At 46.8% G+C, this 24928-nt stretch overlaps 1 protein-coding gene across 6 annotated transcripts in view; it reads right to left on the reverse strand.

The window, feature by feature from the left end:
- The window catches only part of nrp1a (neuropilin 1a), a 64883-nt gene that overhangs the window by 19011 nt on the left and 20944 nt on the right, over positions 1 to 24928 (reverse strand). For all 6 annotated transcript variants that reach the window (XM_013139578.4, XM_034289383.1, XM_020041916.3 and 3 more), the window contains 4 exons: positions 23909 to 24090; positions 15924 to 16151; positions 13022 to 13177; positions 10254 to 10420 (listed from right to left, as the gene is read on the reverse strand). In XM_013139578.4, coding sequence (XP_012995032.1) covers positions 10254 to 10420; positions 13022 to 13177; positions 15924 to 16151; positions 23909 to 24090 — 733 coding nt within the window. The remainder of the gene's footprint in view (positions 1 to 10253; positions 10421 to 13021; positions 13178 to 15923; positions 16152 to 23908; positions 24091 to 24928) is intronic.

Raw genomic sequence — 24928 nt, forward strand, 5'->3', positions numbered from 1 at the left:
ATCTCCCCGCTTTCTGCCACTTAAACCCTCCCTCTCATCCCTCTAACGGAGGAGGAGGAGCCGCGGACGACTGACAGGGACGAGGCCCGTGGGAGAGGCCTTCAGTAGCGGAGAGGGAAAGTCGGCCGCTTTTGTCTTCTCGCTCTCTTCCTCTCCGTTCGACAGGCTCGGCTGATGCTAATGAGAAGTAATGCGACGGGGCGCAAAAAAACGCAGGGGATTCAATCAAACGCGGGAGCGCTTTCTCACACTTAGAAGCTTAGGCAGTGTGGGAACGAGGTGCTGGCTGCGCCGGAGGAAGGTGAGATGCGAGAGGAGATAGAGGGAGACGGAGGGAGAGAGAGAGGGAAAGAGAAAGAGAGGAGGAGAGAATGAAGGAGCCAGAAAGGGAGAGCAAGAGAGAAGCTTTGATGTGGGACTGAGATGGGGCTTAAGACTGATGGAGGGTGGGCCTTGTGGAGATTACTAAATCCACACACCAACTCCAGAGTGGGATGCATGTGACAGCAGTCGATTGTGTCCATAATGGCACCCTTTCCCTATATAGTGCTCTGTTTTGGACCGATAGGTGCACTATATAGGGAATAGGTTGCCATTTGGGACTCGGCCACCGAGAACCGAGGAGATCAGCCTTTCAAAACCAGCCCAAACCAGTCAACTCAAGCAGCAGCCAGCCGAGCAGTCCGAGCAGTGCATGTTAAAGACATCCACCCTGCCTTAAAGTGTGCGCTCCTCTCTCTCTCTCGCTCCTGTTCGCCCCACAGCACATGCTCAACACATCAGGCTGACATCTGCATATCGCTGTGAATACATTGGCAACGTCGCTGTCGTTCGTCTACTTTAAAGTGGATTCGGTTCCAAAAAACGAAACGGGAAGAAACCAGATGGGGGAGACTATGAATGAAGGGCTCTATACAACTTTCTTCCTCTGCTCGCTCCGGAGGATTTGGAGCCAAAGGATGGATGAGGAACAAAAAAACAAAAAAAAACAAAGAGAGAGAGAGACAGACAAAATACTTTTGTTCCTGCCTAGGAGCTCAGCAGGGCTTACAAAATAAGGCCCAGATTTCTTTAGCCCCATAAACAGAGACAGAATCAAATCCCCCGTTTTAGAGCATTCCTCTTTAATAAGAGACGACTCACCATCCCCATCGCATGGCTGGGTAGAGAGTGGAAAAAACCAACGAGTCAGAACAAAAGGAGAACAATCTGGATGGCCAGTGACTGAGTACCGGAGTGAGGCCTACGCCTCCTTCCAGAGACAACATGACACAAGAGCTGCTTCCTGCAGCGTTTCGCTGCTGACCTGGACCAATGACAAAGAGGCTTACCAAGGAGACGAGGTCGAATGGGATGAGTTGGCCTTGGAACGCCCTTCTGATTGGACCCTCATTAGCCATAATGGAAAAATGCAATTAGGACGTCAGGAGAGCTCAGAGTCCAATCAGGGCATGACCAGGCCTAATTGACAACCTTCATGAACACTCACAGTCAGTCAGTCAGGTTGGCAGTGTCATTGGCTGTGTCCAAACGGTCCCATATGTCTCCTACTGTATCCATATTCATGAGTCAGCAGGCAGTCACCTGACTGCCAAATTCTGCCCCGCACCTCCAGACCATGGAGCTCTGATTCATGCTCAAACAAGCATCGCTGGAGTGTACAGTAGACAGAGCTGGTAAAGCGAGGGCCACGACGAGAGCGGAGAGAACAGAGGAGAATGGGAGATGACAGGAGAGGAGAAAAGAACAGCAGAGAGGAAATGAGAGGAGAATAGAAGAGAAGCGAGCAGTAAAAAGCAGAGAGAAGGGAAGCAGGCCTGTGCTGCTGAGAGGTAGAGGATCGTGTACGGCTGTTCTGTTGTAAGGCGAGAACAGGCAGACTGGATCAATTTCACAGACATGAGCCTGATCACAGGGCTGTGCTAATGAGAGACACATGATTAATTAATGACTCCTTGTTTCAGTCAGAGCCGAGCAGAGCTGAGCGAACCGGGGCAACACTAACGCCAGACTTCCAGGGGTCAGGGATGCTGGACAGACAAGCTGTAATAAGCAGGACCGGACACACTGCACATTGTCCAGTGCAGAAAGAGGCCAGAGGGAAAATATGCAATAATAATGATTACAGCTGGGACTTCTTTCATTCTTTAATTTTAGTGAGTGTGTTCATACGTGTTGCACATTTCTAACCCAAAGCCTTGAACTCGACTCCGCCCCCTACCCCTGTCCAACCCACTCTAATACTTCAAAGAAATCCACAGCTGCTCAGCAAGTTCAGGAAAATATATTGGTAGGTGATAAATGATTTGTCATCAGCCTCTTAGGGAATTGGCTAAAATTGTGAATCATCGTTAATGGGTGATGTAATCATTGTGTAAAATATAACGCCCACATATCTAAATGGGAGATGTATTCTGGGGACTAGTGCTGACATAACAGAAACACGCTCATTTGAATGTTTTTATTAACAGGGATTCAAAAAACAGAAATTGGGGTGTTTGGAGTGGCGCCCACTTTCAGAGAAGTGACACAATACAAGCTGGTGCTCTGCTATAACTCAAATAGACGGGGACACACACCCTTTCTCATAAAAATCCACGTTGACAAAATTCAGACAACTACAGCACATCAGCCTCCGGCTGAATGGGCGGATCTTAATGATGTCTCTCCTGTTGAACGGGAGGAGCTTAATGATGTCTGTCCTGTTGAACGGGAGGAGCTTAATGATGTCTCTCCTGTTGAATGGGAGGAGCTTAATGATGTCTGTCCTGTTGAACGGGAGGAGCTTAATGATGTCTCTCCTGTTGAATGGGAGGAGCTTAATGATGTCTGTCCTGTTGAACGGGAGGAGCTTAATGATGTCTCTCCTGTTGAATGGGAGGAGCTTAATGATGTCTCTCCTGTCGATATGGGAGGAGCTAAATTATGTCTCTCCTGTCGAACAGGAGGAGCTTAATGATGTCTCCTGTCGAACGGGAGGTGCTTAATGATGTATCCACTGTTGAATAGGAGGAGCTTAATGATGTATACCCTATTGAATGGGAGGAGCCTAATGATGCCTCTCCTGCTGAATGGATGGGGACTAATAATGCCTCTCGGGCTAAATGAGAGGGTTCAATTAATGTCACTCAAGCTAAATAGGGTGGTCCTAATAATTTCTCTCCAGCTGAATGGTACGAGCCCAACAATATATCTCCAGTTGAATAGGAGGGACCTAACAATAATAACCCTTTTCTCAGCTCAATCTCTTTCCCACTATTTCTCTCTGGGTTATCCCTAGTCCATTCTCTCACATGGTCCATTGATTTGAGTGTGTGTGTTTGTTTGTGCATGTGTGTGTGTGTGAGGGCTGCATGAAAGCCATGTGTTTAACATGTAGAGAGAGCGAGCGAGTTTCCGTCAATACTGACTGAAGCAGAAACAGAATTAGCGCTGTTGTCCAGGCTTGTAGGTCCATCATATAGGGTGTATTACCAAGACGACTAATATAAATCATGTCGTAGCGACATCACCACCACCAGTGCCGGTTCTAGGCATAAGCGACATAAGCGTGCTTTCGGGCCCCGACCACAAGGGGGCCCCCGACTGGGCAGTGGGGCCCTCAAATGAAATGTTGCTTAGGGCCCCAAAAAGGCTAGAGTCGGCACTGACCAATACCACCACCACACCCTGTCAGACATCATCATACCCCTCATCAACTGCCAATATAGTCCAGTCCATATTGGAACCCTATTCCTATAGCGACTAACATCTGGAATGGCAGAACCAGACCCGGGTACAGGACCACCTAGTGTTCTGTGGTGGCCGTGGGATAGGTCTTTGCGGAGTAGAGAACGACGGGGTTGGGCGTGGTTGGTAACAGTGGAGGGGAAGGTGCAGTTCTGAGAACAACACTTAGCATCATAAGCTGTTCCTCACAGTTTGACTTGCTCATAATTGAACTGGTGGGAGTTAGTACAATCAGTCCTCATGGAGGGTTTATAAAAATAAGATTTACCACAGAGTTTGGGCTCTCTTTCACTACCTTGCCTCCCTGACTGTGCATGGAGAAAAATACACTCCCCATCTGTTGCTGTGTGGGCTGAATGAATAATCTAGAAACTCTGGGGAACACAAGAATACATTTCCCTTCATTCCTCTCTCCCTCTCTCTCGCTCCCTCTCTAAAATCAACAACAACCACAGAAAAGCTGATCACCACACAGAGGTGGGGGAATTCTCTTACTGTGTTTCAAAGTCAAACACCAGCTGGTAGCCATACCAGACAGAAAGAGAAAGTCTTTCCTCCACTAGATCTCTGGCTTCATAGGCACCCTATCGGCCTGGTTTGTGTTGTCAGCTCTTGATGAACACTGTCACAGTTAGCTGGGACCACAGGAGTTGGCAAGACAGCACACACGGATAGAGAACCAGGCTACAGTACTTATGAACAGCGTGATAGATAGCGATCTAAAAGAGTTGGCCTCCTCCTCTAATTCCATGTAGGGCACCTGGCTGGAATATGTTATATTATAACAGTAGTTTGGGCTTTTAAAAAATTCCATTAGCCTAAAGTATAATTAATTCCTCTTTCATGAAAACACAGGACCATGAGCTCCTTCCAAGACCTTCCATTCATCACGGGGTTTACCTGACAGGATTACAGGTTTATTTTTAGCCATTTGTGCAGTTAAATTATGCACGTCTTTCCTTAGCGGTTGATAATCTATTTTACCCTGACAAAGAGGGATGATTAGTGAGGTGAGGGGTCTAATGAGTGGCGCAGGTTTGACGATGACTAAAAATACAGTGTTGTGTGAGCCTGGCGGTATTCTCTACAGACCGGTTAGTCTTAATGCTTGTGGCCACCCGAAACACATCACGACCCCTCCAGACGATTACACCAAGAAACACCATTACGACAGACCGATGAGTAACGCTCACTGTCCGTGAGGAAACAAAGCCACAAGACCTCAGGGAGGAACTGACAGAGGATGACTTGTCAGGACGTGACAATCTTTGGACAGGATAAGGAACAGCCTATTCTAAGAATGACCCCCCTATGATACAGTGTGTGATACATTCAAGAGTCTTTATAATGATATAGTCTTTACGATCCATACCTTTGGAATGCAGAGAGGCAGAGACAAGGCTAAAACCCCTGTTGCCAGGCGGACATGTCGTCCGGAGAGTAGATCTGACAGGGCCAGAGCCCGACCTTCCTCGACCCTCTAGACTGATTTCCACAACAGAGAAAAGCTGATGTAAATTAATTAAAAGCCTCCATTTACTCATCCTTTGGCGGGATGACAGGACAAGCCCAGATACTTGAGGAGCTCCCATTGATAAAGACAATGGCGAAAAAGCCTGCGTGCGCCTTGGGACACATACAGAGAAAGTGCCAGACTTTTCAGTCCTTTATCCCCCTGAATGAGGATAATTGAAAGCATATTTAGATGGTTGTTGACCATTGTCAGCAACCATAGGAAAACAGGATATGGCTGAGCGAGTTGTTTTAGCGCCCGGCTTTCGCAGTCTTCCCACACTCTCCCCCTCTCTCCCTCTCTCCCTTGGCTTGGATGAAAGCTGTCAGTGTGTCCCTGTGGGTCCACTGTGGGGAACAGGGGGTCATTGGGATGTTAACAATGTCTTTGTCAGAGAGGTCAGTCATTAGGGGTAGTTTGCAGGCTGGAGCAGCGGAATCCAAGCTGTATTTCTTTGTTAAATAGTTGAGTCACAGACTAGGCTAAGTTTTTGTGTGTGTGTGTGAGAAACACACGCTGAATGAAAACAGAACATTATTCTAGGGTCACAACACATCTTCCTCCATATGGCTATATGTTAACATGATTACTTCCTGTTGCTCTCTAATTTCACTTGACTGGGCAGAAGCCAAATGAGATTAGGTATATAAAAAAATATTTTGTTTTAAAGTTTGGCTCTGTCATTGACTGTTTTTTTAGGTTGAAGTCTACACGTATATGCTTTCCCACACTACTTGGACAGAGGAAACGTCTAGTCTCCATAAATCCACTCATGTCTAAACACCTGAGTGATTGGTGAGATGGGATGTAGAGAATCCATCCATGATGGAAGATGGGTGATAATGGATGTCAATAATGGCAGACCCGGGTCTTTGTAAATAAATCAGAAACCAGACATGGAGACCAATAAATGTTAGGCTCATCAGGCAGAAAACGACCTACACTTGCAGATTATGGATAAGCAGTATTTTACCCTTGTTGTAGAGACTATAGAAATGCTTTCAGGTATCGACAGCTGACTTTCTTTCTCTGAGATGATTGCATAATTCATTGTTCTTGTGTGTGCACCAGGGGGTTGTCCCTGGGGGATCAGTGGATCTCTTTGTTCTCAGGTCAGAGACAGTACTCTTCCGAAAACATAGTTGTCTCCCTCAGTTAAAGGGCCAAATCTGTTGTACAGATGCAGTTATAGTATGTCACAATTCTTACCGGTCTTCCTATTGGAACCAATTCTGTCACGCACCATTCTGATCTTCCTATTGAAGACAGGCCCAAAACCTATATACACTACTGAGCTGGGGCTGTCAGGAGTTCTTCTACAGTAAATCATCATCATTACAGAATCCTACTGCTATGTCCTCCATCCTATTACCCCTTCAGGGCCAGAGACTTCAAAGAGACATAGGATTCAGCTGGGCAGATTTTCACTATACTCAAAACATAGTCCCTTGACATGACATGGTACCGTAAGGTAATAAGGAATCGCTCAGCTAAGGATTTTTCTGTTGTTGATGCAAAATAAAAAGGACACCTGTATTTCTGAATGTGCCCAGCAAAGAGCTGTTTCTGAGAGCTGAGTCCATCTGATGTGATTAATGACCAACTAACCAACCAAAGCTCCATGCTAAACTATGAGAAACGCCAGCCTGTTCAATATAGCAGATACACCACCCTGATTAATACAGAAGAACCACCAGCCTGATAAATACTGAGAACCACCAGCCTGACAAATACAGAGAGCCCCCCAGCCTGACAAATACAGAGAGCCCCCCAGCCTGACAAATACAAAGAACCACCAGCCTGACAAATACAGAGAACCACCAGCCTGACAAATACAGAGAACCCCCCAGCCTGACAAATACAGAGAACCCCCCAGCCTGAAAAATACAGAGAACACCCCCCAGCCTGACAAATACAGAGAACCATCAGCCTGACAAATACAGAGAACCCCCAGCCTGAAAAATATAGCGAACCCCCCCTGCCTGACAAATACAGAAACCCCCCCAGCCTGACAAATACAGAGAACAACCAGCCTGACAAATACAGAGAACCCCCCAGCCTGACAAATACAGAGAACCCCCCAGCCTGACAAATACATAGAACAACCAGCATGATTAATATAGAAGAAACACCAGTCGGATTAATATAGAAGAAACACCAGTCTGATGAATATAGAAGAAACACCAGTCTGATTAATATAGAAGAAACACCAGTCTGATTTATATAGAAGAAACACCAGTCTGATTTATATAGAAGAAACACCAGTCTGATTAATATAGAAGAAACACCAGTCTGATTTATACAGAAGAAACACCAGTCTGATTAATATAGAAGAAACACCAGTCTGATGAATACAGAAGAAACACCAGTCTGATTAATATAATACAGACAGCCATCAGTCTGATTAGAGAACTACCAGCATGTTGCCCTCCTTATCTCAATATACTATCATGAGGCAACATAAAAATGGATGATAAACCAGCGCTAGATACCCTAGATAGACTTTACTGAAATAAACTATAGGCAGATGGAATAAATATGCCAGAGATATCAACCCCTCAAACCCAACCGCCTGTCATGAATAGCTAATACTACCGTCTGGTGCAAAATGCATGCAGATAAATAATGAAATCATGAATTGATTACATGCATCTAACACGCAAGTGAGCTGATGATTTGCGCTGTGAGTTTGTGTGCCATTAACGACGGGGAGAGACTGCTGTTGGTTCTGCTCTCTCCCTCTGACAGGCTGAATAAAGTGTATTGTCTTTTAATAACACTTGTTATAATAAACTGCTCTCTCTTCATGAGCAGAGAGACAGGGAGCTTAAGAGCAATACTAAAGATTTCACAAAATTATAAATTACAAACCATACCAACCTCAGCCTTCACTCTTTGTTACCGTAGAAACAGATGTGCCAAGAATCGACTTTTTTTGTCATTTCATGGGCTGAGGACGGAATTGGACTGTCTAAAAAGGCTTTTTTAATCCATTCTGTATTTTAAAGCTAAATAATGAAATAAATAAGCCTTAAACTAATCAATAGTCCATTGAGGATTCTGAACAGTCGCAGGACTGTAGTTCTATTCCATCAGCACAGCAGGAGAGTTTCATCACAATCGGAAACGAATAGCAAAGCTGGGAGAGGAAAAAGTCTTGACGTCTGCTCCAGCATCAGGGGCAGTATATGAACAACTGTGGGTCAGGCTGGACCAAGCCAGAACCGAATCGAAAACACCCACTTGGTTTTAAAGGGTTGGTTTTAATTGTCAGTACCAAAAAATAGGCATTGAAGACATGTTCACCGAAGTCTTTCAGGACATACCTATCACCACTGGGAAAGAACACGCCAGCACAATTATTAGACCTTGACTGTTGATGAAACTAAGCCATACCTCAGAGTTCTTAGCCGTAACTCTAGTCAAACTCTCAACTGTTCCAGACAGGATGGGATAAATGCATACGCGGCTGTCTACAGGAGGAATGTGTGTTCTGCAAATCGGTAACCTTTCCCTCTGTGCCACTAATACTGCATCTTAGGGAGAACTATTGAATCACCCCTCTCAGAGACCAATAACTCTACACGGCTTTTTACATCTGCCCTCCTTTAAAGGAACTGATGAAAGAGAGAGATGGGAGGACATCCTAGAATGTTCCTTATATAGTAAACTACGTTTGACCAGAGCCCTATGAGAAATGCGGGAGATCCTCATGGATTCCTTTCTCAAACAATGCCTGGTCGGACCCAGCCAGTCTCTGTGCCCTCTTCCCACTCACCCCAAGAGAACAGAGCCTAGGGCCCCTTCCACAGGGTATGTTAGGGATCAAACAATCCCAAACTCAAAGCTTCCATCCTGATCTTGACAAACCATTTCTGTAAGTGGAGTGGCTGGGCTGCTGTTGCTCCTAGACATTTCCACTTCACAATAAGAACAGTTACTGTTGACCGGGGCAGCTCCCCCATGAATCTCAATGAATCACAGAGCTCTTCAAAACAGGATGTTCTACTGCCGATGTTTGGCCATGCACTCTATTTCATTCACCTGTCAGCAATGGGTGTGGTCGAAATAGCCAAATCGACCAATGGAATGTGTACATACTTTGACCATGTAGTGGCAATGTCAGATTTCCCAACAGGATGAACGGTGTGGCAATACCCCATGCAACAACGCGTGCACGTGGGTGGGTAAGATGAGTGGTTATGTCCCCTGGGGCAGTCTCCTCAGCTGATGGAAGAGTGCTGGGGATTTTCAGGTAGGAGAGGAAGAGAGAAGCTTGGGAAGAGAGAGGCAGGGAGAGAGCTTTGTGGCGTGTCTGGAATCCGAAGCTAACCTGGATTTCCATAAGACAGGAAGCAGAAAGTAATCATCCGATTTCTGGATCCCCTCAAAGGATTTACTCAGCATGCCACAGGGGGTGTCCAAGAGGACACGGTCAGGAGACGGACGTCTGGGGTTAAACCAGAGTCACCTCTAAATGTAGTCTATCTTGTCTGAATCAGATTGTGGCTCTGTCTGAGATAACACCGCGCTCATTATGTAGGGCACAATTTCCACAAGCCCTAATGAAAATGAGTGCACGCCAAAGGGAACAGGGTTTCATTTGGGTCCCACTCTCACTCAGACAGTGATTCAGCTTCAATAACATAGTCAGAAAGCCTGTGGTTGTTTTGGCCTCGAAGAGCTTTGGCTGAATTATGTTTTGGATAAATTATACGTACTCTATTCTATTTGGATCAACAAAGAGTATTTTTTTCAGCCATTGTACATATTCTCCTCACTGAGTTCATTATCCCTTTACGGTGAGACGTGTGTGATATTCTGTGACGTGCTGGAGACAAACGGTAGTCCTGGGTGCTTTAACACATGGAGCAAGGCCTTGAAACCTCAAGACTGTGGATATGAATAGTGCTGGTGCTCGTGGCCTTTATTCTGTGACTGTGATTCTGGTGCAGACATACATGTATGCACTCTATATTCTAAATGGTGGCAAATTAGATGTAGACCGTACCTGTATCCACTCTTTGTTATTGTCCTCTCCTGGTGTCCATGCGTTCTCATAGTAGTTGAGTCTGGCTCTCTCTGAGGACCAGCCAGGGTTGTACTTGGATGAAGCCATGATCTGCTCTGACGCTATCTCCCCTGACTCCATACCTAATGGGTCTGTACAGTCAAAGTCTAAGAGGAAAAGAGAGAGAGAGGGGGGGGGGGGGTAGGGGAGAGAGAGTGAGTGAGTGAGAGAAAGAGGGATATTGTTGAGGCATGGCAATCTAAATTTAGAGCTGAAAGCTCCATCTAGGCGTCCCAGGCCAGAATGCACATCAACCCCAAAAGCAGAGCTTGTCTCTGGGGAGAGGGACACTCAGTGGCAGGGTCCAGAAAGCCAAAGAATATAAAGAGCCACATCAGTGCCACCTTCCTGGATCCTGGCATCCAGACCCCCCCCCCCCCCCACCCACAAACACACACACACAGAGGCTTTAATGGAAGGCAAGCACGGCGCAGGTGTGGCAATACATTAAGACAAAGTTTAATACATTAAACATTTAGTTTAGTGCTAAGTTGAGAATATATGTTTGTCAGTAAAAATGCATTGATGTGGAGCCAGTAGTTTTGCATTGGAGCTGGTTCCTCCCTCTTTCAAAGCTTGCTGTGGGCTGTTTATTTGTTTGGCACATGGTGCACATTTCCTAATGCTGTTGTCCCTCCGGGTGTTAAAGGACATTCAGTGTCAGGGTTCTGGGGCGTAAATCTCCCAGAATGGCCAGTACCTACCACCCAGGATAGAGGGCATCACTATTTCTGTGTTGACACGGTGTAGCCGGCCAGGGTCATCCAGTGTGTGTGTGTGTGTGTGTGTGTGTTTCTGTGAGGGGCTATAGAAAGAAGGGTAAGGGTCACAGGGTCAGCGTCCAGACTCCGCTACATATGGGGTTACAGGTTTGAGGAAGGTCACAAGCCACTGGCCATTTACTCACACTCTCTCACGCACACACACACGTACACACAAGCGCACACACACAGTAGTATGAAATTGGGTAAAGGACTGTCTGTCAGTTAACACAGATGGTCTATCCATCTGCTTCACGCCTTTCAGACCTGTGTCTCTGAGACACTGTTCAGCTTGGATTTATGCAACTCTATGTGCCTGACTGTGTGAGTGTGTGTGTGTGTTTGTGTGAGAGTGTGGTACTGATGTGTGCTTGCCTGTGTTTATGTTGATTGTGTCTGTCTTCTCTCTTAAAGACCCTCTTCAGTCTCCTTTAATAACACTTTGGCAAAAAGCGATCTAAATATCTCCATGAACATCAGCCAGACCCAGATAATGTTCTCTCTTCACTCAGACTGTAAACAAAGAACCCGTAGTTTATAGCCTAAGAAAGATGTGATCACGAGTGCTGCTATCAGCTATCGGCCTGCGTCTCCAGCTGCATCACACTCTGTGAAGTGTGGCTCTGGGTGATCAAGAAGATAGCAGGGAGGCCTTCTAAATGACACCCTATTCCTCCAGCTGCCTAACGGGTCCTGGTCAAAGGTAGTGGACTATGAAGGGAACGGGGCGACATTGAGGAAACAGCAGGGCTGTCAGGGAGAGATGAGTTTGCTTATCAGCATCAAAGCAAAACCTTATCACCCCACCCCCCCCCGTCCTCCTATCGTAATATACGGAGGTGAAGACCATGGATTATACAACAAAGGATGTATTAATAAATAACTAGTATGGCACAAGTCTGAACCTCAGTGGATGGAAAGTGTGACAGGCAGGATCTGCGCCCATTCTGATTGGAGGATTCATTCAGTCACGCACTGCAGTAAGCCGCCCACTGCCCAATCAGGTATGTCGGACGGACGTCAAAGAATGCAGTGACTAGATGCGGCCATGCTGGTGGATTAGTGTTTGGATGGTATCCGTCCCTATCAAATGTCATGTAATACTACACTGGGGGCTTAGTGTTAAGTCTCAGTCCGTGTTGTGTTTATGTTACCGTGGCGCTGGCATGTGGGGGCGAAGGGGACACGAGCAGTCATCGCCGTATGAGGCCGCACTCTGCGGTGGAGGCTTTCCAGGGGCCTCGGCGCGTACGCATGTCAGTACTCCCCACGGGGGACCTAGAACCATCTGGGCTGATTAGTGTTTTATTTAAACTCCCAGTCATCGCCATAACAACCCGACGGGGGAGGGGGCGGGGGGGTTGCTAGGTGTCGAGCGAGGACGAGGTTGAGGCAAAAGACGCTGGCTGGAAGGCCGGCCCGAGGAAAGATTTACCGGCTTCGAAGTGGTTGTGTTTCACGAATGAACTCCTCGGTCGGAGCATTTCTCAAATTGGGGTCAAGGGGGGCCAGGGCCCAGGACGATGAAGACGCTGGGTTAGTGTCTGGAAGCCGGGACACTGTCTGTGTATCTGCCTCAGTCCCTCTGTGTTAGGCCTCGTAAACTCTGGGAGATGGTCTGTGCCTTGTAACACATCAGTTAATGAAAAGACCGGGAGCTGTTGATTTAATAACTCCCTTCAGTCCCACATGGAATTAAACCCCGGGAAGAAGTGACCACTCCACATTATGGTGAAGACATGTATGGTGGCTTTTATATGTAGCAATTGTAGCCTTTCTTAGAATACAGCATTTTCTTCAGAATTGTCTCTTTATTTCTTTGCCATACTGTATGTGTCGGGCAAATAAAACCAGAACAAAAGACATAGAGACACACTTCTGCGCTATTCATTTTAAACAAAGCATTATTTACTGCAATTGGACCATTTCAGTGTGTCAGTTACTCACCCTCCGGTACTGTCCGCTGCAGGACGGTGAAGTTGGCTGAGAAGCCTTCCTTGGCGATGGCACTGTCCGTGTTGATTGTCAGGGCTAGGATGCCTGTGTAGGAGATGATACGACCCGGGGTGGTTTGACCGCAATAACGCCCGATGTACGGACCGACTGGAGTCAGGAAGAGATAAGAAAGGAAGAAGAGGGGGTGAGGAAGAGGGAATAGAAAGGAAGAGAGAGATAGACCGATAACTAAGTCAATTCTTTTTAATATATAAAAGTGGAAATACAATATCTTTTGGGTTAATAACCTGTTTGTGCCACATTAGTTGCAATTAGCAGACACAGTTAGCACTTAGCAGACGCTCTGGATAAGAGCGTCTGCTGAATGACTAAAATGTAACATTTAAATAAACATTCCTTCATACCACACCAGCAAGCACAGTCAGTGGAATGACAAGCCAGGAAAACTACATTACAACCTGGGACTTAATTTTTGACACTATTTTAATCCTATAGGTATTTTTATAATTGCATTCCTATTATTATCTGTCATAGATGTTTAAATACATCTACACGCATGTAACGTGTGTGGTAACTTTCCAAGCCAACAAATAATTTTTAATTGAATTGATAGCAAAAAAGCATAGAGAAATTGTGAGTAACAAGGTTACAACTGAAGGCGGTAACGGGAGAGTAGTTAAGGGTAAAGTCAGTATGTTCATAGACAGTAAACACAGCTCCTACACCCTGCTGGGTGCTATAAGAGGTAGTGTTGGTGAAGGCACGTGTCTGTCAAAATGTCCTCTTCAGACTGCTTCAGACCAAAACCCACCAGGGCAGGGAAAAGAAATAGCACCAGCCATGTTATGAGAATGTGTGACCTGTAGACCCGGTGGGGCTGCACTTCTGCGGGACCACAAAAGGATTCCAACCTGAAGACGCGTGTGACAATGGCATTCCACACTTGCCCACAACACACAAAGAGAGGAAAGGAAAGAGGAAAAGAGACTCCGGGTCTCCGTCTGGTTTCCACCAGTCATAAATTCCTGGGCCTGGTGAAGGTTTAGTGTGGAGGTGGACATGGTCTGGCCACGGTTGCCAAAAGCCTCGAAGGAAAATAAAAGGATGGTCGAAAGATGAAACAAAACGGAAAGTGGGACAAAGACACAGGGTTATGTCTAAAGACAAGAGGCCAATAAAAGCAAAACCGGGATTCGTTGCGCTGAGCACTTTGAATACGCCCGTGCCATGGCGGGTGTGTGAGAGAGAGTGTGTGTGGGTGTGTGTGAGTGTTTTGGGGGTGTTTGTGGGTGTGTGTGAGTGTGCGTGCCGGCCAGCCTGTGTGTTCCTGTGTCTAGATGTAAAACAGGTCTGGAATCCTGGTGCTTATCTATGATTAGTAAGCCTGTGATCAGTGACGAGTAACGACCTGCTTCTCCCTCTAAACCTCTCACCTTCCTCAGTCTGACAGGCCACTTACAGGCAGGCCTTCTAACCAGACAAACACATGAAAGCTGAAGGGGGGGGGGGTAAATAGGGAATGGGGCTGATACCTCAAATTCATCATCGTAACACAGGAGGGTTGAGTGTGTGTGAGTGTGTGTGTGTGTATTGTACACTGGGGTATAGGGAGGAATGCCATTTATTATATACCATCCAGTTTTATAGCCTGGTGTGTGGATTTATGTGTGTGTGTGTGTGTGTGTGTGGAGGCGGACGTCACTTAGATTATCTGCATGGCTCAACAGCGCCATGAAAATTTAAAGTGCTCCGCTGTGAACTCTGTCTCTGCCTGTCTCTATGGTCCTGGGGGAGGAGGGGGAGGAGGGGGAGGGTTCTACAGCCCTAGTCTCTGTACCCACCCCCGTCTGCTAAGAAACAGAAAGGGAGGGAGGCACGACTCCCCAGGCGCTACATTTGAACTCTCATCTTCTCTTCCCCCATCGCTCCCCCCCCGTCTCAAGCCCCTCACCGCCAACCCATTGCCAGCGCACCTCCAGCCTTCCGTGCTAATGCAGTATTGATCCAAAAGGTACTTCAGGTCTCATCAGACAGGGCCCGACACACACCATGGCCCCAGCCACAGTCTGTCCTCCCCTGTCCTCCCCGTGGCTTTCTGCCTCCAGCTCCCCAAACAGGTTCCAGGACCTGCTGTCTCACACACCAATTACAATGGCTGTGAGAAGAGTGTGATTCTCACCCAAAAGACTAGAGAGGAACATCTCTGCTGTTGGCGGATTGTATTCGTTTCTTAGTTTCTTTCCGTCGTAACGAATTAGAAACCTTGATTTCTGACGTTTCAGATTTCCCAAGAATGGATGGTTTCTTGGTAAAAGTTGCCATGTCCTCACAGGTGTCAGTTTTCTCAAAATGTTTCACTGAGCAACGAAAATAAAGGTGATAATAATGTGACATAAACTGTGCCCTTAAAGTATTTTCCTCAGCCTGTTTAATTAACACCATTTGTCAGGAAAAATTATAAACCTCCCACCTTTGGGGAAAAGAAAAAATTATTTATAGAACACCTTAACACTTAAATACCTGAGCCAAGTCAATGCCCCCGTTTAAAGTTCATCTGAAACTCCAGAAGAAGAGAAACCAATAGAAACAGGTATGGTGGTTTCTGTACAGGGAAAGTCCACTGTCCGACTGGTCAATCAACAGTGGGCCTTTTATCCTGTCTACATACAATGGCCTCCTGTGAAGTGACACCTCCACCAGCCATACACATGACAGTTAGTCACAGTAGACCACGAGAGCAAGGACGTTTGGCACTAGGCAATGACGATGAAGTCCCATCCACATTCATCACTATATTTGCATGCACAAGGACTTTTCTTTTACCATTCTGGAGATTACAGCAAAAACATTTAAAAGGATACGTAAGGTGACTTGATGTAGGACAGAGACTCACCTCCCGGGAAGCCGTCCCAGATCTCTAGCCTATCGTAACGACAGAAGATCCCAGTGGGTGGAGTTGTGTCAGGCTCCAATTCAAAGCTCTCAAACTCCAGGATGATCTCAGACATCTTCGGGGCAAAGACCATAAAGGTGCAGTCCAGGTTGTTGGGATATTTCTCAGGGAAACCGGGGGACTTTATCACCCCACTGTTGGAGGTGAAGTTTCTGGAACATTCTGGACCTGAGAGAAGGATAGAAAAGGAGACTTTTAATTGACTGATACTTTATTAACCAGCAAAGTTGCATGGAGAATTATTTTCCATGAAAGGAGGAAATATATAGGGGAAAGAGATGACTTTGAGTGCCTGGCGTCATGGCGTTTACTGTGTGTCTGTTCCATTGTGCTTTGTGATGGTTTGTGATGATACAGCTCTAAGCCAGATGCTGCTTGAAGACAGGGCTTTATGGCCCAGAGGGAGACCACCTTGAAACTGTCGCCTTTCATTCAATAGGCTCCTGATACACAATACAAAATAACCTTGTTTTTCTCTCTCAGCTAGGAATATTTACACATCACTGTTTACTTCACACCTATTCTGGTGTGTCTGTGTGTGTCAGTGTATGTGTATGTGTGTGTGTGTGTGTGTGTGTGTTTATGTGTGTCTGTGTGTGTGTGCGTGTCTGTGTGTGTATATATGTGTCTGTGTTTTATATATATATATATATATATATGTGTCTGTGTGTGCGTGTATGTATGTGTGTGTGTGTGTGACTATGTGTGTGTGTGTATATGTGCCTGTGTATGCATGTTATGTATGTGTGTTTGTGTATGCGTGTAATGTATGTGTGTGTGTATGTGTGTATGTGTTATGTATGTATATGTGTCTGTGTATGCGTGTTATGTATGTGTGTGTGTGTATTTGTATCTGTATATGCGTGTTATGTATGTTTGTGTGTGTGTGTGTGTCTGTGTATGCGTGTTATGTATGTGTGTGTTGAATCTGCTGCAGTAATATCTGGCTAGATTGAGTATAAACATCAGTGAAAGACCTCAATCACTAGAAAAGGACAGAATAAACAAGTGCCCTCCACCCATGCACTCAACTACACACACACACACACACACGCTCGCACGCACACACGCACACATACACACACACACACGCACACACACACGAGCCCTGTCAAAATGTGCTTAGAGAAAATTACAGCCTCAGAGAGGCAAGGGGGCGATGCTGACACGCACGCACACACACACACACACACACACACACACACACAAAAACCTAACAGTTTTATGTTTTATACAATCAAGTCAAAACATTTACTCATGGCTCCCTGGAGGAGAAGCTTTCAGCTGATGAGGAAAGTTGGCAGATTTCACACATTAGTCTCTTTACACTGCAGCATGGCCAGATGAGTATGATTTAACACTGCCTGACACTTGGCAAGAAAAAAAGTCAAAAAAAAAAAAGACATTAAAACGATGTACTTCCACTCAAGACAGGGAGAACATATAACAGTAACTCTCAGACACTCAATTAAGACTAAATTGTCCAATTGAATGTGGCTGAGCAGTTATGTCTTATGTATGGTGCCCTATCACAGAAGACTGGGCCATTGTTAACTCATGATGTCTTCATGACCATTAGCTGGTGGGAACGAGCAGCGGTTAACGTCATGGCCGCCTTATTCTGACAACCAAACTTCCCACTGGCTGATTGAGGCAGAGGTTGGGGTCGCCCATCAAGCAGCTGTCCCTGTCTAGCTGAATGGAGACACAGAGATCCATGTGGCAGTGAAACCGCCCATGCGGCTTAAGTGAATGTGGCAGTACCCCATCCATAAGGAGTGACCCCCCCACACCCCTCACCCCCCCATTTGGTCATCTGCAGACATCTCGCTCAGGCACACTTCGCCTCAGTCAGACAAAACCTGAAACCCAAAAGAAGACTGGTAAATGTAGACGGCATTTAGTGTTACAATTGCCAACACAGCAGGCTGGCATTTCATTAAAAAAAAACTAACTTAAATAAACTAAGATCCCAGAGACTAAGATTCTCTAAAATATCAGGGCTTAGGATGTGGTCATCAAGACTCTGTGGTACTCCACATAACAGACTGGTCCCTGGAGTTCAGAGCACAGTGTGCATCTGTATGTGTGTGTGTGTGCGTGTGTGTGTGGTAGAACCAGCCACTTCATGGACAGACCACTCCCCCGTTCCTTAAGTGCACAGGACAACACTGTGCTACAGTGTTCACAGTGGATGTACTAACCCAGGAACGAACAGCTCCACAATTCAGCTCGGTCTGACAGAAGCGTTTCATGCGGTCACCACTGTCATACACCGTTAGCACATCACGTTTGACAAGTGCAGATTCGGGCTGAAAGAAAATAATTTAGCCCGTCCGCCAAAAAAGGAGGAATACAGAATCCTTTCTGATTGTATATCTCTGTTGCTGTTGCCCGTGTGAGGACAGGCCAGCACGGGCAGATGTAGGACGGCAGGGCTATATCTCTGAGCAGGATCAAAGGGAGAAGGAGAGATAAAGGTTTAGCCCTGTTGGTAACAGGAGAGCATGTCTGCCTGTCACCGCTAAGTTCTCTTTATGTACCATAATTACATGTTTTCATCACCGCCGCTATCCTTTTTCTAGTTTCATTCAGCCGCAGAGAAGAGAGAGACAGGCAAGGGCAAACTGCTGGCCATTTTGTGCCTTTGTGCAAGATGTCTTTAAAAATATGATGGGTGCAGAGAAAAGAGATCAGGACAGAATAAGATCAGAAAGGTCCATCTCTCCTGAAGAGAAAATCAGCCAACAGATTTATCTTGGGCTCTACAGGGGGTCGGGCCTTTAAGAGTTTCTTTGGCTCTATTTGCTAGCTGTCTCTCTACCAACAGTGCTTTGTGTTGAATGCTTGGTATGTACGTGCTACAGTCACGTGTGAGTGTGTGTGTGTGTGTGTGTGTGTGTGTGTGTACACTTACACTTCTCCTTGTGGGGACCAAAAACCCCTTCATGGATGGTGAAAGAAGGACAATGTGACCTTGTTAGGACAACGTGCGTGTGTGTGTGTGTGTGTGTACGAGAGACCAACATCAGAAGACAAATAATGTGGCAGTGTTACCACGCGGTGACTCAACACCCCCTGACTGTCCCTGTCTGTGCGTCGGCCTGTCTATCTTCCTCAGTCTAGTTTTACTGATGCTGTTGTTTTAGTTGCGTCTTCGAATTGCGTCGCGAGCCGTCCAGGCAATTTGACCGGAGAGAGAGGATCGAAACAACATCCAAGACGCGCCTGCAGACACGCAAGACCTTCACCCAGAGAAAGAAATCAACTCCTCCGAGTGAAGCTCAGTCGAGCACATCCCATCACCGCGCTTTTCCAGCTGCCACGGCCCGCTGCCACCGTGCACACACAAAACACACACCGAAAGCTCCATATCACTTTATCTGAGAGGGAGCAGACAGTACCGTCACTCCATGTGGGATTTAAAATAACCAAATCATTTATGAGGGAATGCAGAAATAAACTGCAGCCTCGAAAAACACAGCGCTATACACCAAAAAAAAACACTCCCCTATATGCGGACTACTTTGAATCCATGACCCACAGGGCTTCTAGTTAAATGTAGTGCACTGTGAATGGAATAGGGCGCCATTTAGGAGGCCGAGTTTGAACAGGAGCTAAGCATTTGCTTGGACATTCCCAGGCCTCCGTTAGGCTTCTACAGTGGGCATCGTCTACACACACTGGTGCACGTTGAACATTTTCTAACACATTTGTTTCTGAAGCAGTGGCCAATAAGATTGTGTTTTTAACGATTGGGTGGAGAACGCCTTCAAAGGATACTTGAACTTGGTGATTTAGCCTTGTTTTCTTGCTTCATATAAATGCTAGTGGCAATGGCTGGGTTCCAACCTTAGTTGATTTGGGCATGTGGTTTAATGTGGGTCTCTTTACAGGTGGGAAGATCTAGCCAAATTATTTTCACAAGTAGCTTCAAAGTTTCTGTGTTAGTTTTATTAGTCAAGTACTGTAATAGCAGATGTTGCTGTTTGTGTAGTGAAATGCTAGTGTATCGGCTACCAAGCAATGCGGTGGTAAAAAAAAAAAAGTAACTCTGGTATATACGATTTAAAAACAGTACAATAATACATTAAACCGTCTGGTGTGCGCTTGTGGCAAAGTTGGTTTGAATTTGAATTTTCAGTGTGTGTAATTTCGCCTACTAAAAGTCCCTAACTAACCCCACAGATATATCCAAAGTGAAACCAAATTTACCACCAGTCATTACTATTGGTCCGTGCAGCTGCGCTCCTTATGGATGATTAGCCTACTTCTTCCAACTGTAGTCATGTGGGCAGGACTGAAATATACCCAACCCAAAGAAAACTGTGACATAGTCTTAAGACTACAATGTACCATTTCTTCGAAACACCTTACAAATCCTTTTTTTTTTTTAGTTAAGATTGACTGCTAAAATCCTATTTCCTATTATTTTGCCAATAACGACAGCATGAGACGTTTTTAAGAAGATCATTTGGATGGCCTTTTCCCGATCAATTTCACTTTAACATGACCACTCTTTTACCCCCTCTCCCTTCCACTCTCGCTACCTCACTCCCCCCCGCCCCCCTTAGTCATGTTGGTATTATTAGGGGCCCAGGCATTAACGTCCTGAGGTGTTGTTCTAAGTCTGCTGGGCTAATAACTGCAGTTTATTTTCCATGTGTCGGTCTGCTTGATAATTAGCCCAGTCCGCCTGGTAACTGGCTAGCCGTTTCCTCTCTTGTAGCTGGCTTGACAGAAGGCTTAATGGGACCTGGATAATTACCGGTAACTCTTGGATACATAATCAAATATGAACCTAAAGCCTGAAGCAGGGGGTGCGTGTCATTCATCCATACGAACACACACACGCACACACACACACACACACTCTCGCACCCCGACATGGTATTTAGCATGTCAACTTGTTGATGACATCATTTCCCCCCTACATTGTCAGTGACCGATGCGACAGGGCCTGAATGAGGGGCCCTCGCCTCCACCAGGGCTCCCACAAGGCGGCGAGTTTGGGGGCCACGTTTCCATGGGGTCCACGTCTCCGAATGTGCGTGCGTGCGTGCGTGTCGATGCGAGCTGAATGACGGTGAGTGCCGGTTCCAGATGTGACCTGTGCCCATCAGAGTGCTCATCAGATGAAAGCCGAACAGCCCCGGTGCCCCCCCCCCAACCCCCCCCCCCCGCCCAGATGTTGACACAGGTGTCCTCGTAAAAAGAGCCTGTATAGACGCCACATGATACAGTGCTCAGGTGGGGGGGGGGGCTACTGAGGATGAGGCATTTCACTTACGGACACTGTGTGAGAACCCCTCACCCCTTCTCTCCCTCTTCACTTCTCCCATTCCCTCTGGCCCTCACCCTCCCCCCTCGTCTCTCCTCCTCCTCTCACCAAGATCCATCCCTGAGCCCCCTCCAGCAGTGCGACCACAGTGGCAGGATCCCTGCCCCTCTCTCACTCTCTCTCTGTCTTTTTCTCTCTCCGTCTCTGTGTCCCCTTCAATGGGACCAGCGCCAAGCTTGATGTGGCTCTGAGCGTAAAACAAATTGGAGAGCCGTTAACCAGAAGCATATGCCTTTTTTTTCCAGAGGGAACTTTTCAAAAAGAGACACACTTGAGGAGGATTTCAAGTCAGTCAAGACGACAGGAGAAATGTAGAGGATTGCAATCGGAGAGAAAGGCTGTATTATGAAATTCAAAGAGGTGGACGTTAGGAGTACCTCTGGGCTAAATAGGTAGTGTGGTGACCTGGTGGGTTAAGGGGGGGTGACTTTGGCGTCATCCCGGTTTAAAATACTGTTTTGAAGAGAATGTGTTCACTTCCTGGTGGAGGCAAACATAAGATGGCCCGGTGCCTCCTGTCTGTATGTTTTCATCATTTTCTCTCCTCTTTCCCTCCCTTCCTCCCTCGCCCCGCCTCCTCCCTCGCCCCGCCTCCTCCCTCGGACGGTTTGGTCAGTGGAGCGAGGACGGCAATTTGCTGGCCATAAAATAAATAGCGTGGGCTAATTAAGATCCCTGGATTGAAAAGACAGAGGGTGCGTGTTTATATGTGTTTGTGGGTGCGTGTGTGTGTGTGTGTGCGCGTGTGCGTGTGTGTGAAAGGTGATGGAGGACCGCAAACAAACAGTTTTCTCCCAATTAGACATTCCTCTGCTCTACTGACTAAACTACTGATGAGACCCGGGCGGTTCTCCAAGTTCATCACAGGGAGAGAGAGACCGAGACAGAGTTGTTGTGTGTGTGTGTGTGTGTGTGCTTGCAAAAGTGTGTACCCCTGTTTCCCGTCTATATTTGACCCCTCATCGACAGCTGACAGAATCCAGCCCCCATTCTCTCAATCAGTCCTCTGACCTTACAGACAGGTACAGTACACATAGCATTCTTCCACATGGGCTGATTAAGACATGCCGCATTCCTTCCATCCCAGCGCAAATCTCAACACGTGTGTTTCATCACTGAGTTCACACGTCTGATGATGCTCTCCATCCCACTGTGGAGAACCCAACCAACCAGCCCGGTAGCAGCCCCTCTAAAACAACGACGCTCAGGATCCGCTTTAAATGGCGACCCTCTTCACATAAGCCTCCCCACCACTTCTGACCCAAGCGCCACTGGCCTGGGTCAGGAGTAGTGCATTTAGTAGGGTGCCACTTGGGACACAGTGGCTGACTGATCTCAGAGCCGCCGCCTTGGCGTCCACCAGCTCTGCTGTAGTCAAAACAGGAGGCTGCTTTCAAATCCAAACAAGCTTCTGCGTCCGTCACCAACGGCACACTGACGGTTTCAGCTCTGCAGGGGGGGACGGTCCTGGAGCGAATCAACCCACTGATGGCGCACTGTCCCGGGCCTGTTCCAGGTCCACCCCACCCCGTTCCACAGCCCTGGTCCAACCCAGCACACGCACGCTAAAACCACCATCTGGAAATCCATGTTTCTTCATATTATTGTAAACGCCCTACATTCAGCACTTCCCTTCCCCTCCTCCATAGCCCCCGGGCCCTAACATGGTTCATTTCTAATCATCTAATGAATGAAATGGGGAAACACCTCATCAAGAGAGAACTGGGCTGCTCAAAATGTGACTGCTTGATCGTGAGGGAATGCTGCACTTCAGTGAAGTGCGTTTTTTCGGAGTGTGCGAGAAGGCACAGCTGGCGTAGTGTGGGCACATTTTCATCAGATCAAAGGGACATCCCCTCAGACACACACACACACACACACACACAAACATCCCATTCTCCCACATTCGCACACATTCACACACACTTCTGAAATTAAAAAGAGGGCATTCATTTCCATTTCATTCACTTTTTGTGTCTCTCCGGGTCAAACCACAGACTAGCAGAGGGTTAATTAATCAGAGTGGTGTCTGCACTCTGGTACACCTGTCTGTGCCCCTCCCTCCCTCCCTTTACTCCCTCCCATTCACTCAATGTTAAGGGTTCTCCTCTCATCCCTGGTCAATCATATCCACAGGAAGCCAGGGAGAGAGCAGGAAGCTCTGCCTCTTGTTGTGTCTTCAGATAAGGAGGAAGAACACCCCCCCCGAGTGTATTTGGGTAAACACCATTGCTTTTCGTTCAGCAGGACGTGGCTGTGCTTTTTCTTCAGGGGAATTCACTGTCAAGGAAGGTACTTCTTTATTATTTGTTCGTATGGTCTGCGTGGGCAACTTTCCAGATGAATGAGTGTGAAGCATTTCCTTCAATCACGTCCCAGAAACTGTTTGTGATTCACTTTCGCCACCCAACCATGATACTGGAGCAACACACAAACAGGAAGCTGTCAGCATATGTCCGTGACTGCAACAGTCAGTTTCACGAGGACATAAAAGACATTACGCCGCTACAGACACATACAGAACATATGCTGGAAACGATTCATCGGTTTGTGGTTGTGCGTTAATCATCATTCGTCACCTCACCCGTTTTGAAAACCTCGTAGCGGATGGAGAAGCCAGCTCCGTGGGTCTCGTAGTCGGAAACAAACTTGATGAAGAGCTGGTTCCCGGACGACACCACGGGCGACGGGGCGATCTTCCCGCAGTACTTTCCAACCAGCTGACCACTCTCATCCACTCCATCACGCACCTCCACATAGTCGTACCTGGACACGGGACACAGAACAACGTGTCAGATGTGATGAACAGCACATATTTTACCCACACAAACGTGACCGCAACCCAAACCACACTAGCTTATGTCGCCGACACATTTAACAGGTGCCCATAGAGAATAATAGAGACGGCGTCTCTATAAATAACCCTTTGTTGCGTCGGTGAACGCATGGCAGCTCCACTGAGGTATTTATTAGCTTGTTCAAACACAGACGCTAAGTAAGAAATGATTTAACTAAAATCGCGTTGATGTTGTGATAGCTGCTCCTCCCTAACTCAGTGACAACCGGCTCCAGAAGTAATGAGGTTTAATGGATAAAGCCAACAAACAGGTGTCCAGGTTCATATTCTCCCTAACGTGGCAGATCGTTGACGCTGTTGCCCAGAGAATGCAGACACTGCAGAGATTCTAGAACAATGGGTCCTAGCTGGTCTTTACATAAGACAGCTCCAGTCAGGCTCCTGGAGTGTGTCGGACCTGTCTCTGCCAATGTGTGGCTGTCACCTTTCACCACAGCCTGACTCAAAAGATAGCAACAAACCCAGTCAAACTGTCTATATGCAGTATATATACTGTAATTGTGTGTGCGTATGCGTGTATGTGTGTGTGCGTGTGGGTCAGTGATCACATTATAGTTTTTGTGGTCAGGTAGAGAGAGAGGACCAGACATAGCTGTTAACTAAATCAGCCTGTAGCTCATACCCACACACACCCACACACGTCCCACATCCTACTCAAATGGAATGTCGAACCCTGGGCTATTGACGTGAGGAACTGACTAATTGAGTCAGCACGAAGCTTAGAGAACGGCAGAGGAAATGGCCTTT

The sequence above is a fragment of the Esox lucius genome, chromosome 21 (genome assembly GCF_011004845.1).
Source record: "Esox lucius isolate fEsoLuc1 chromosome 21, fEsoLuc1.pri, whole genome shotgun sequence".
Lineage (NCBI taxonomy): Eukaryota > Metazoa > Chordata > Actinopteri > Esociformes > Esocidae > Esox > Esox lucius.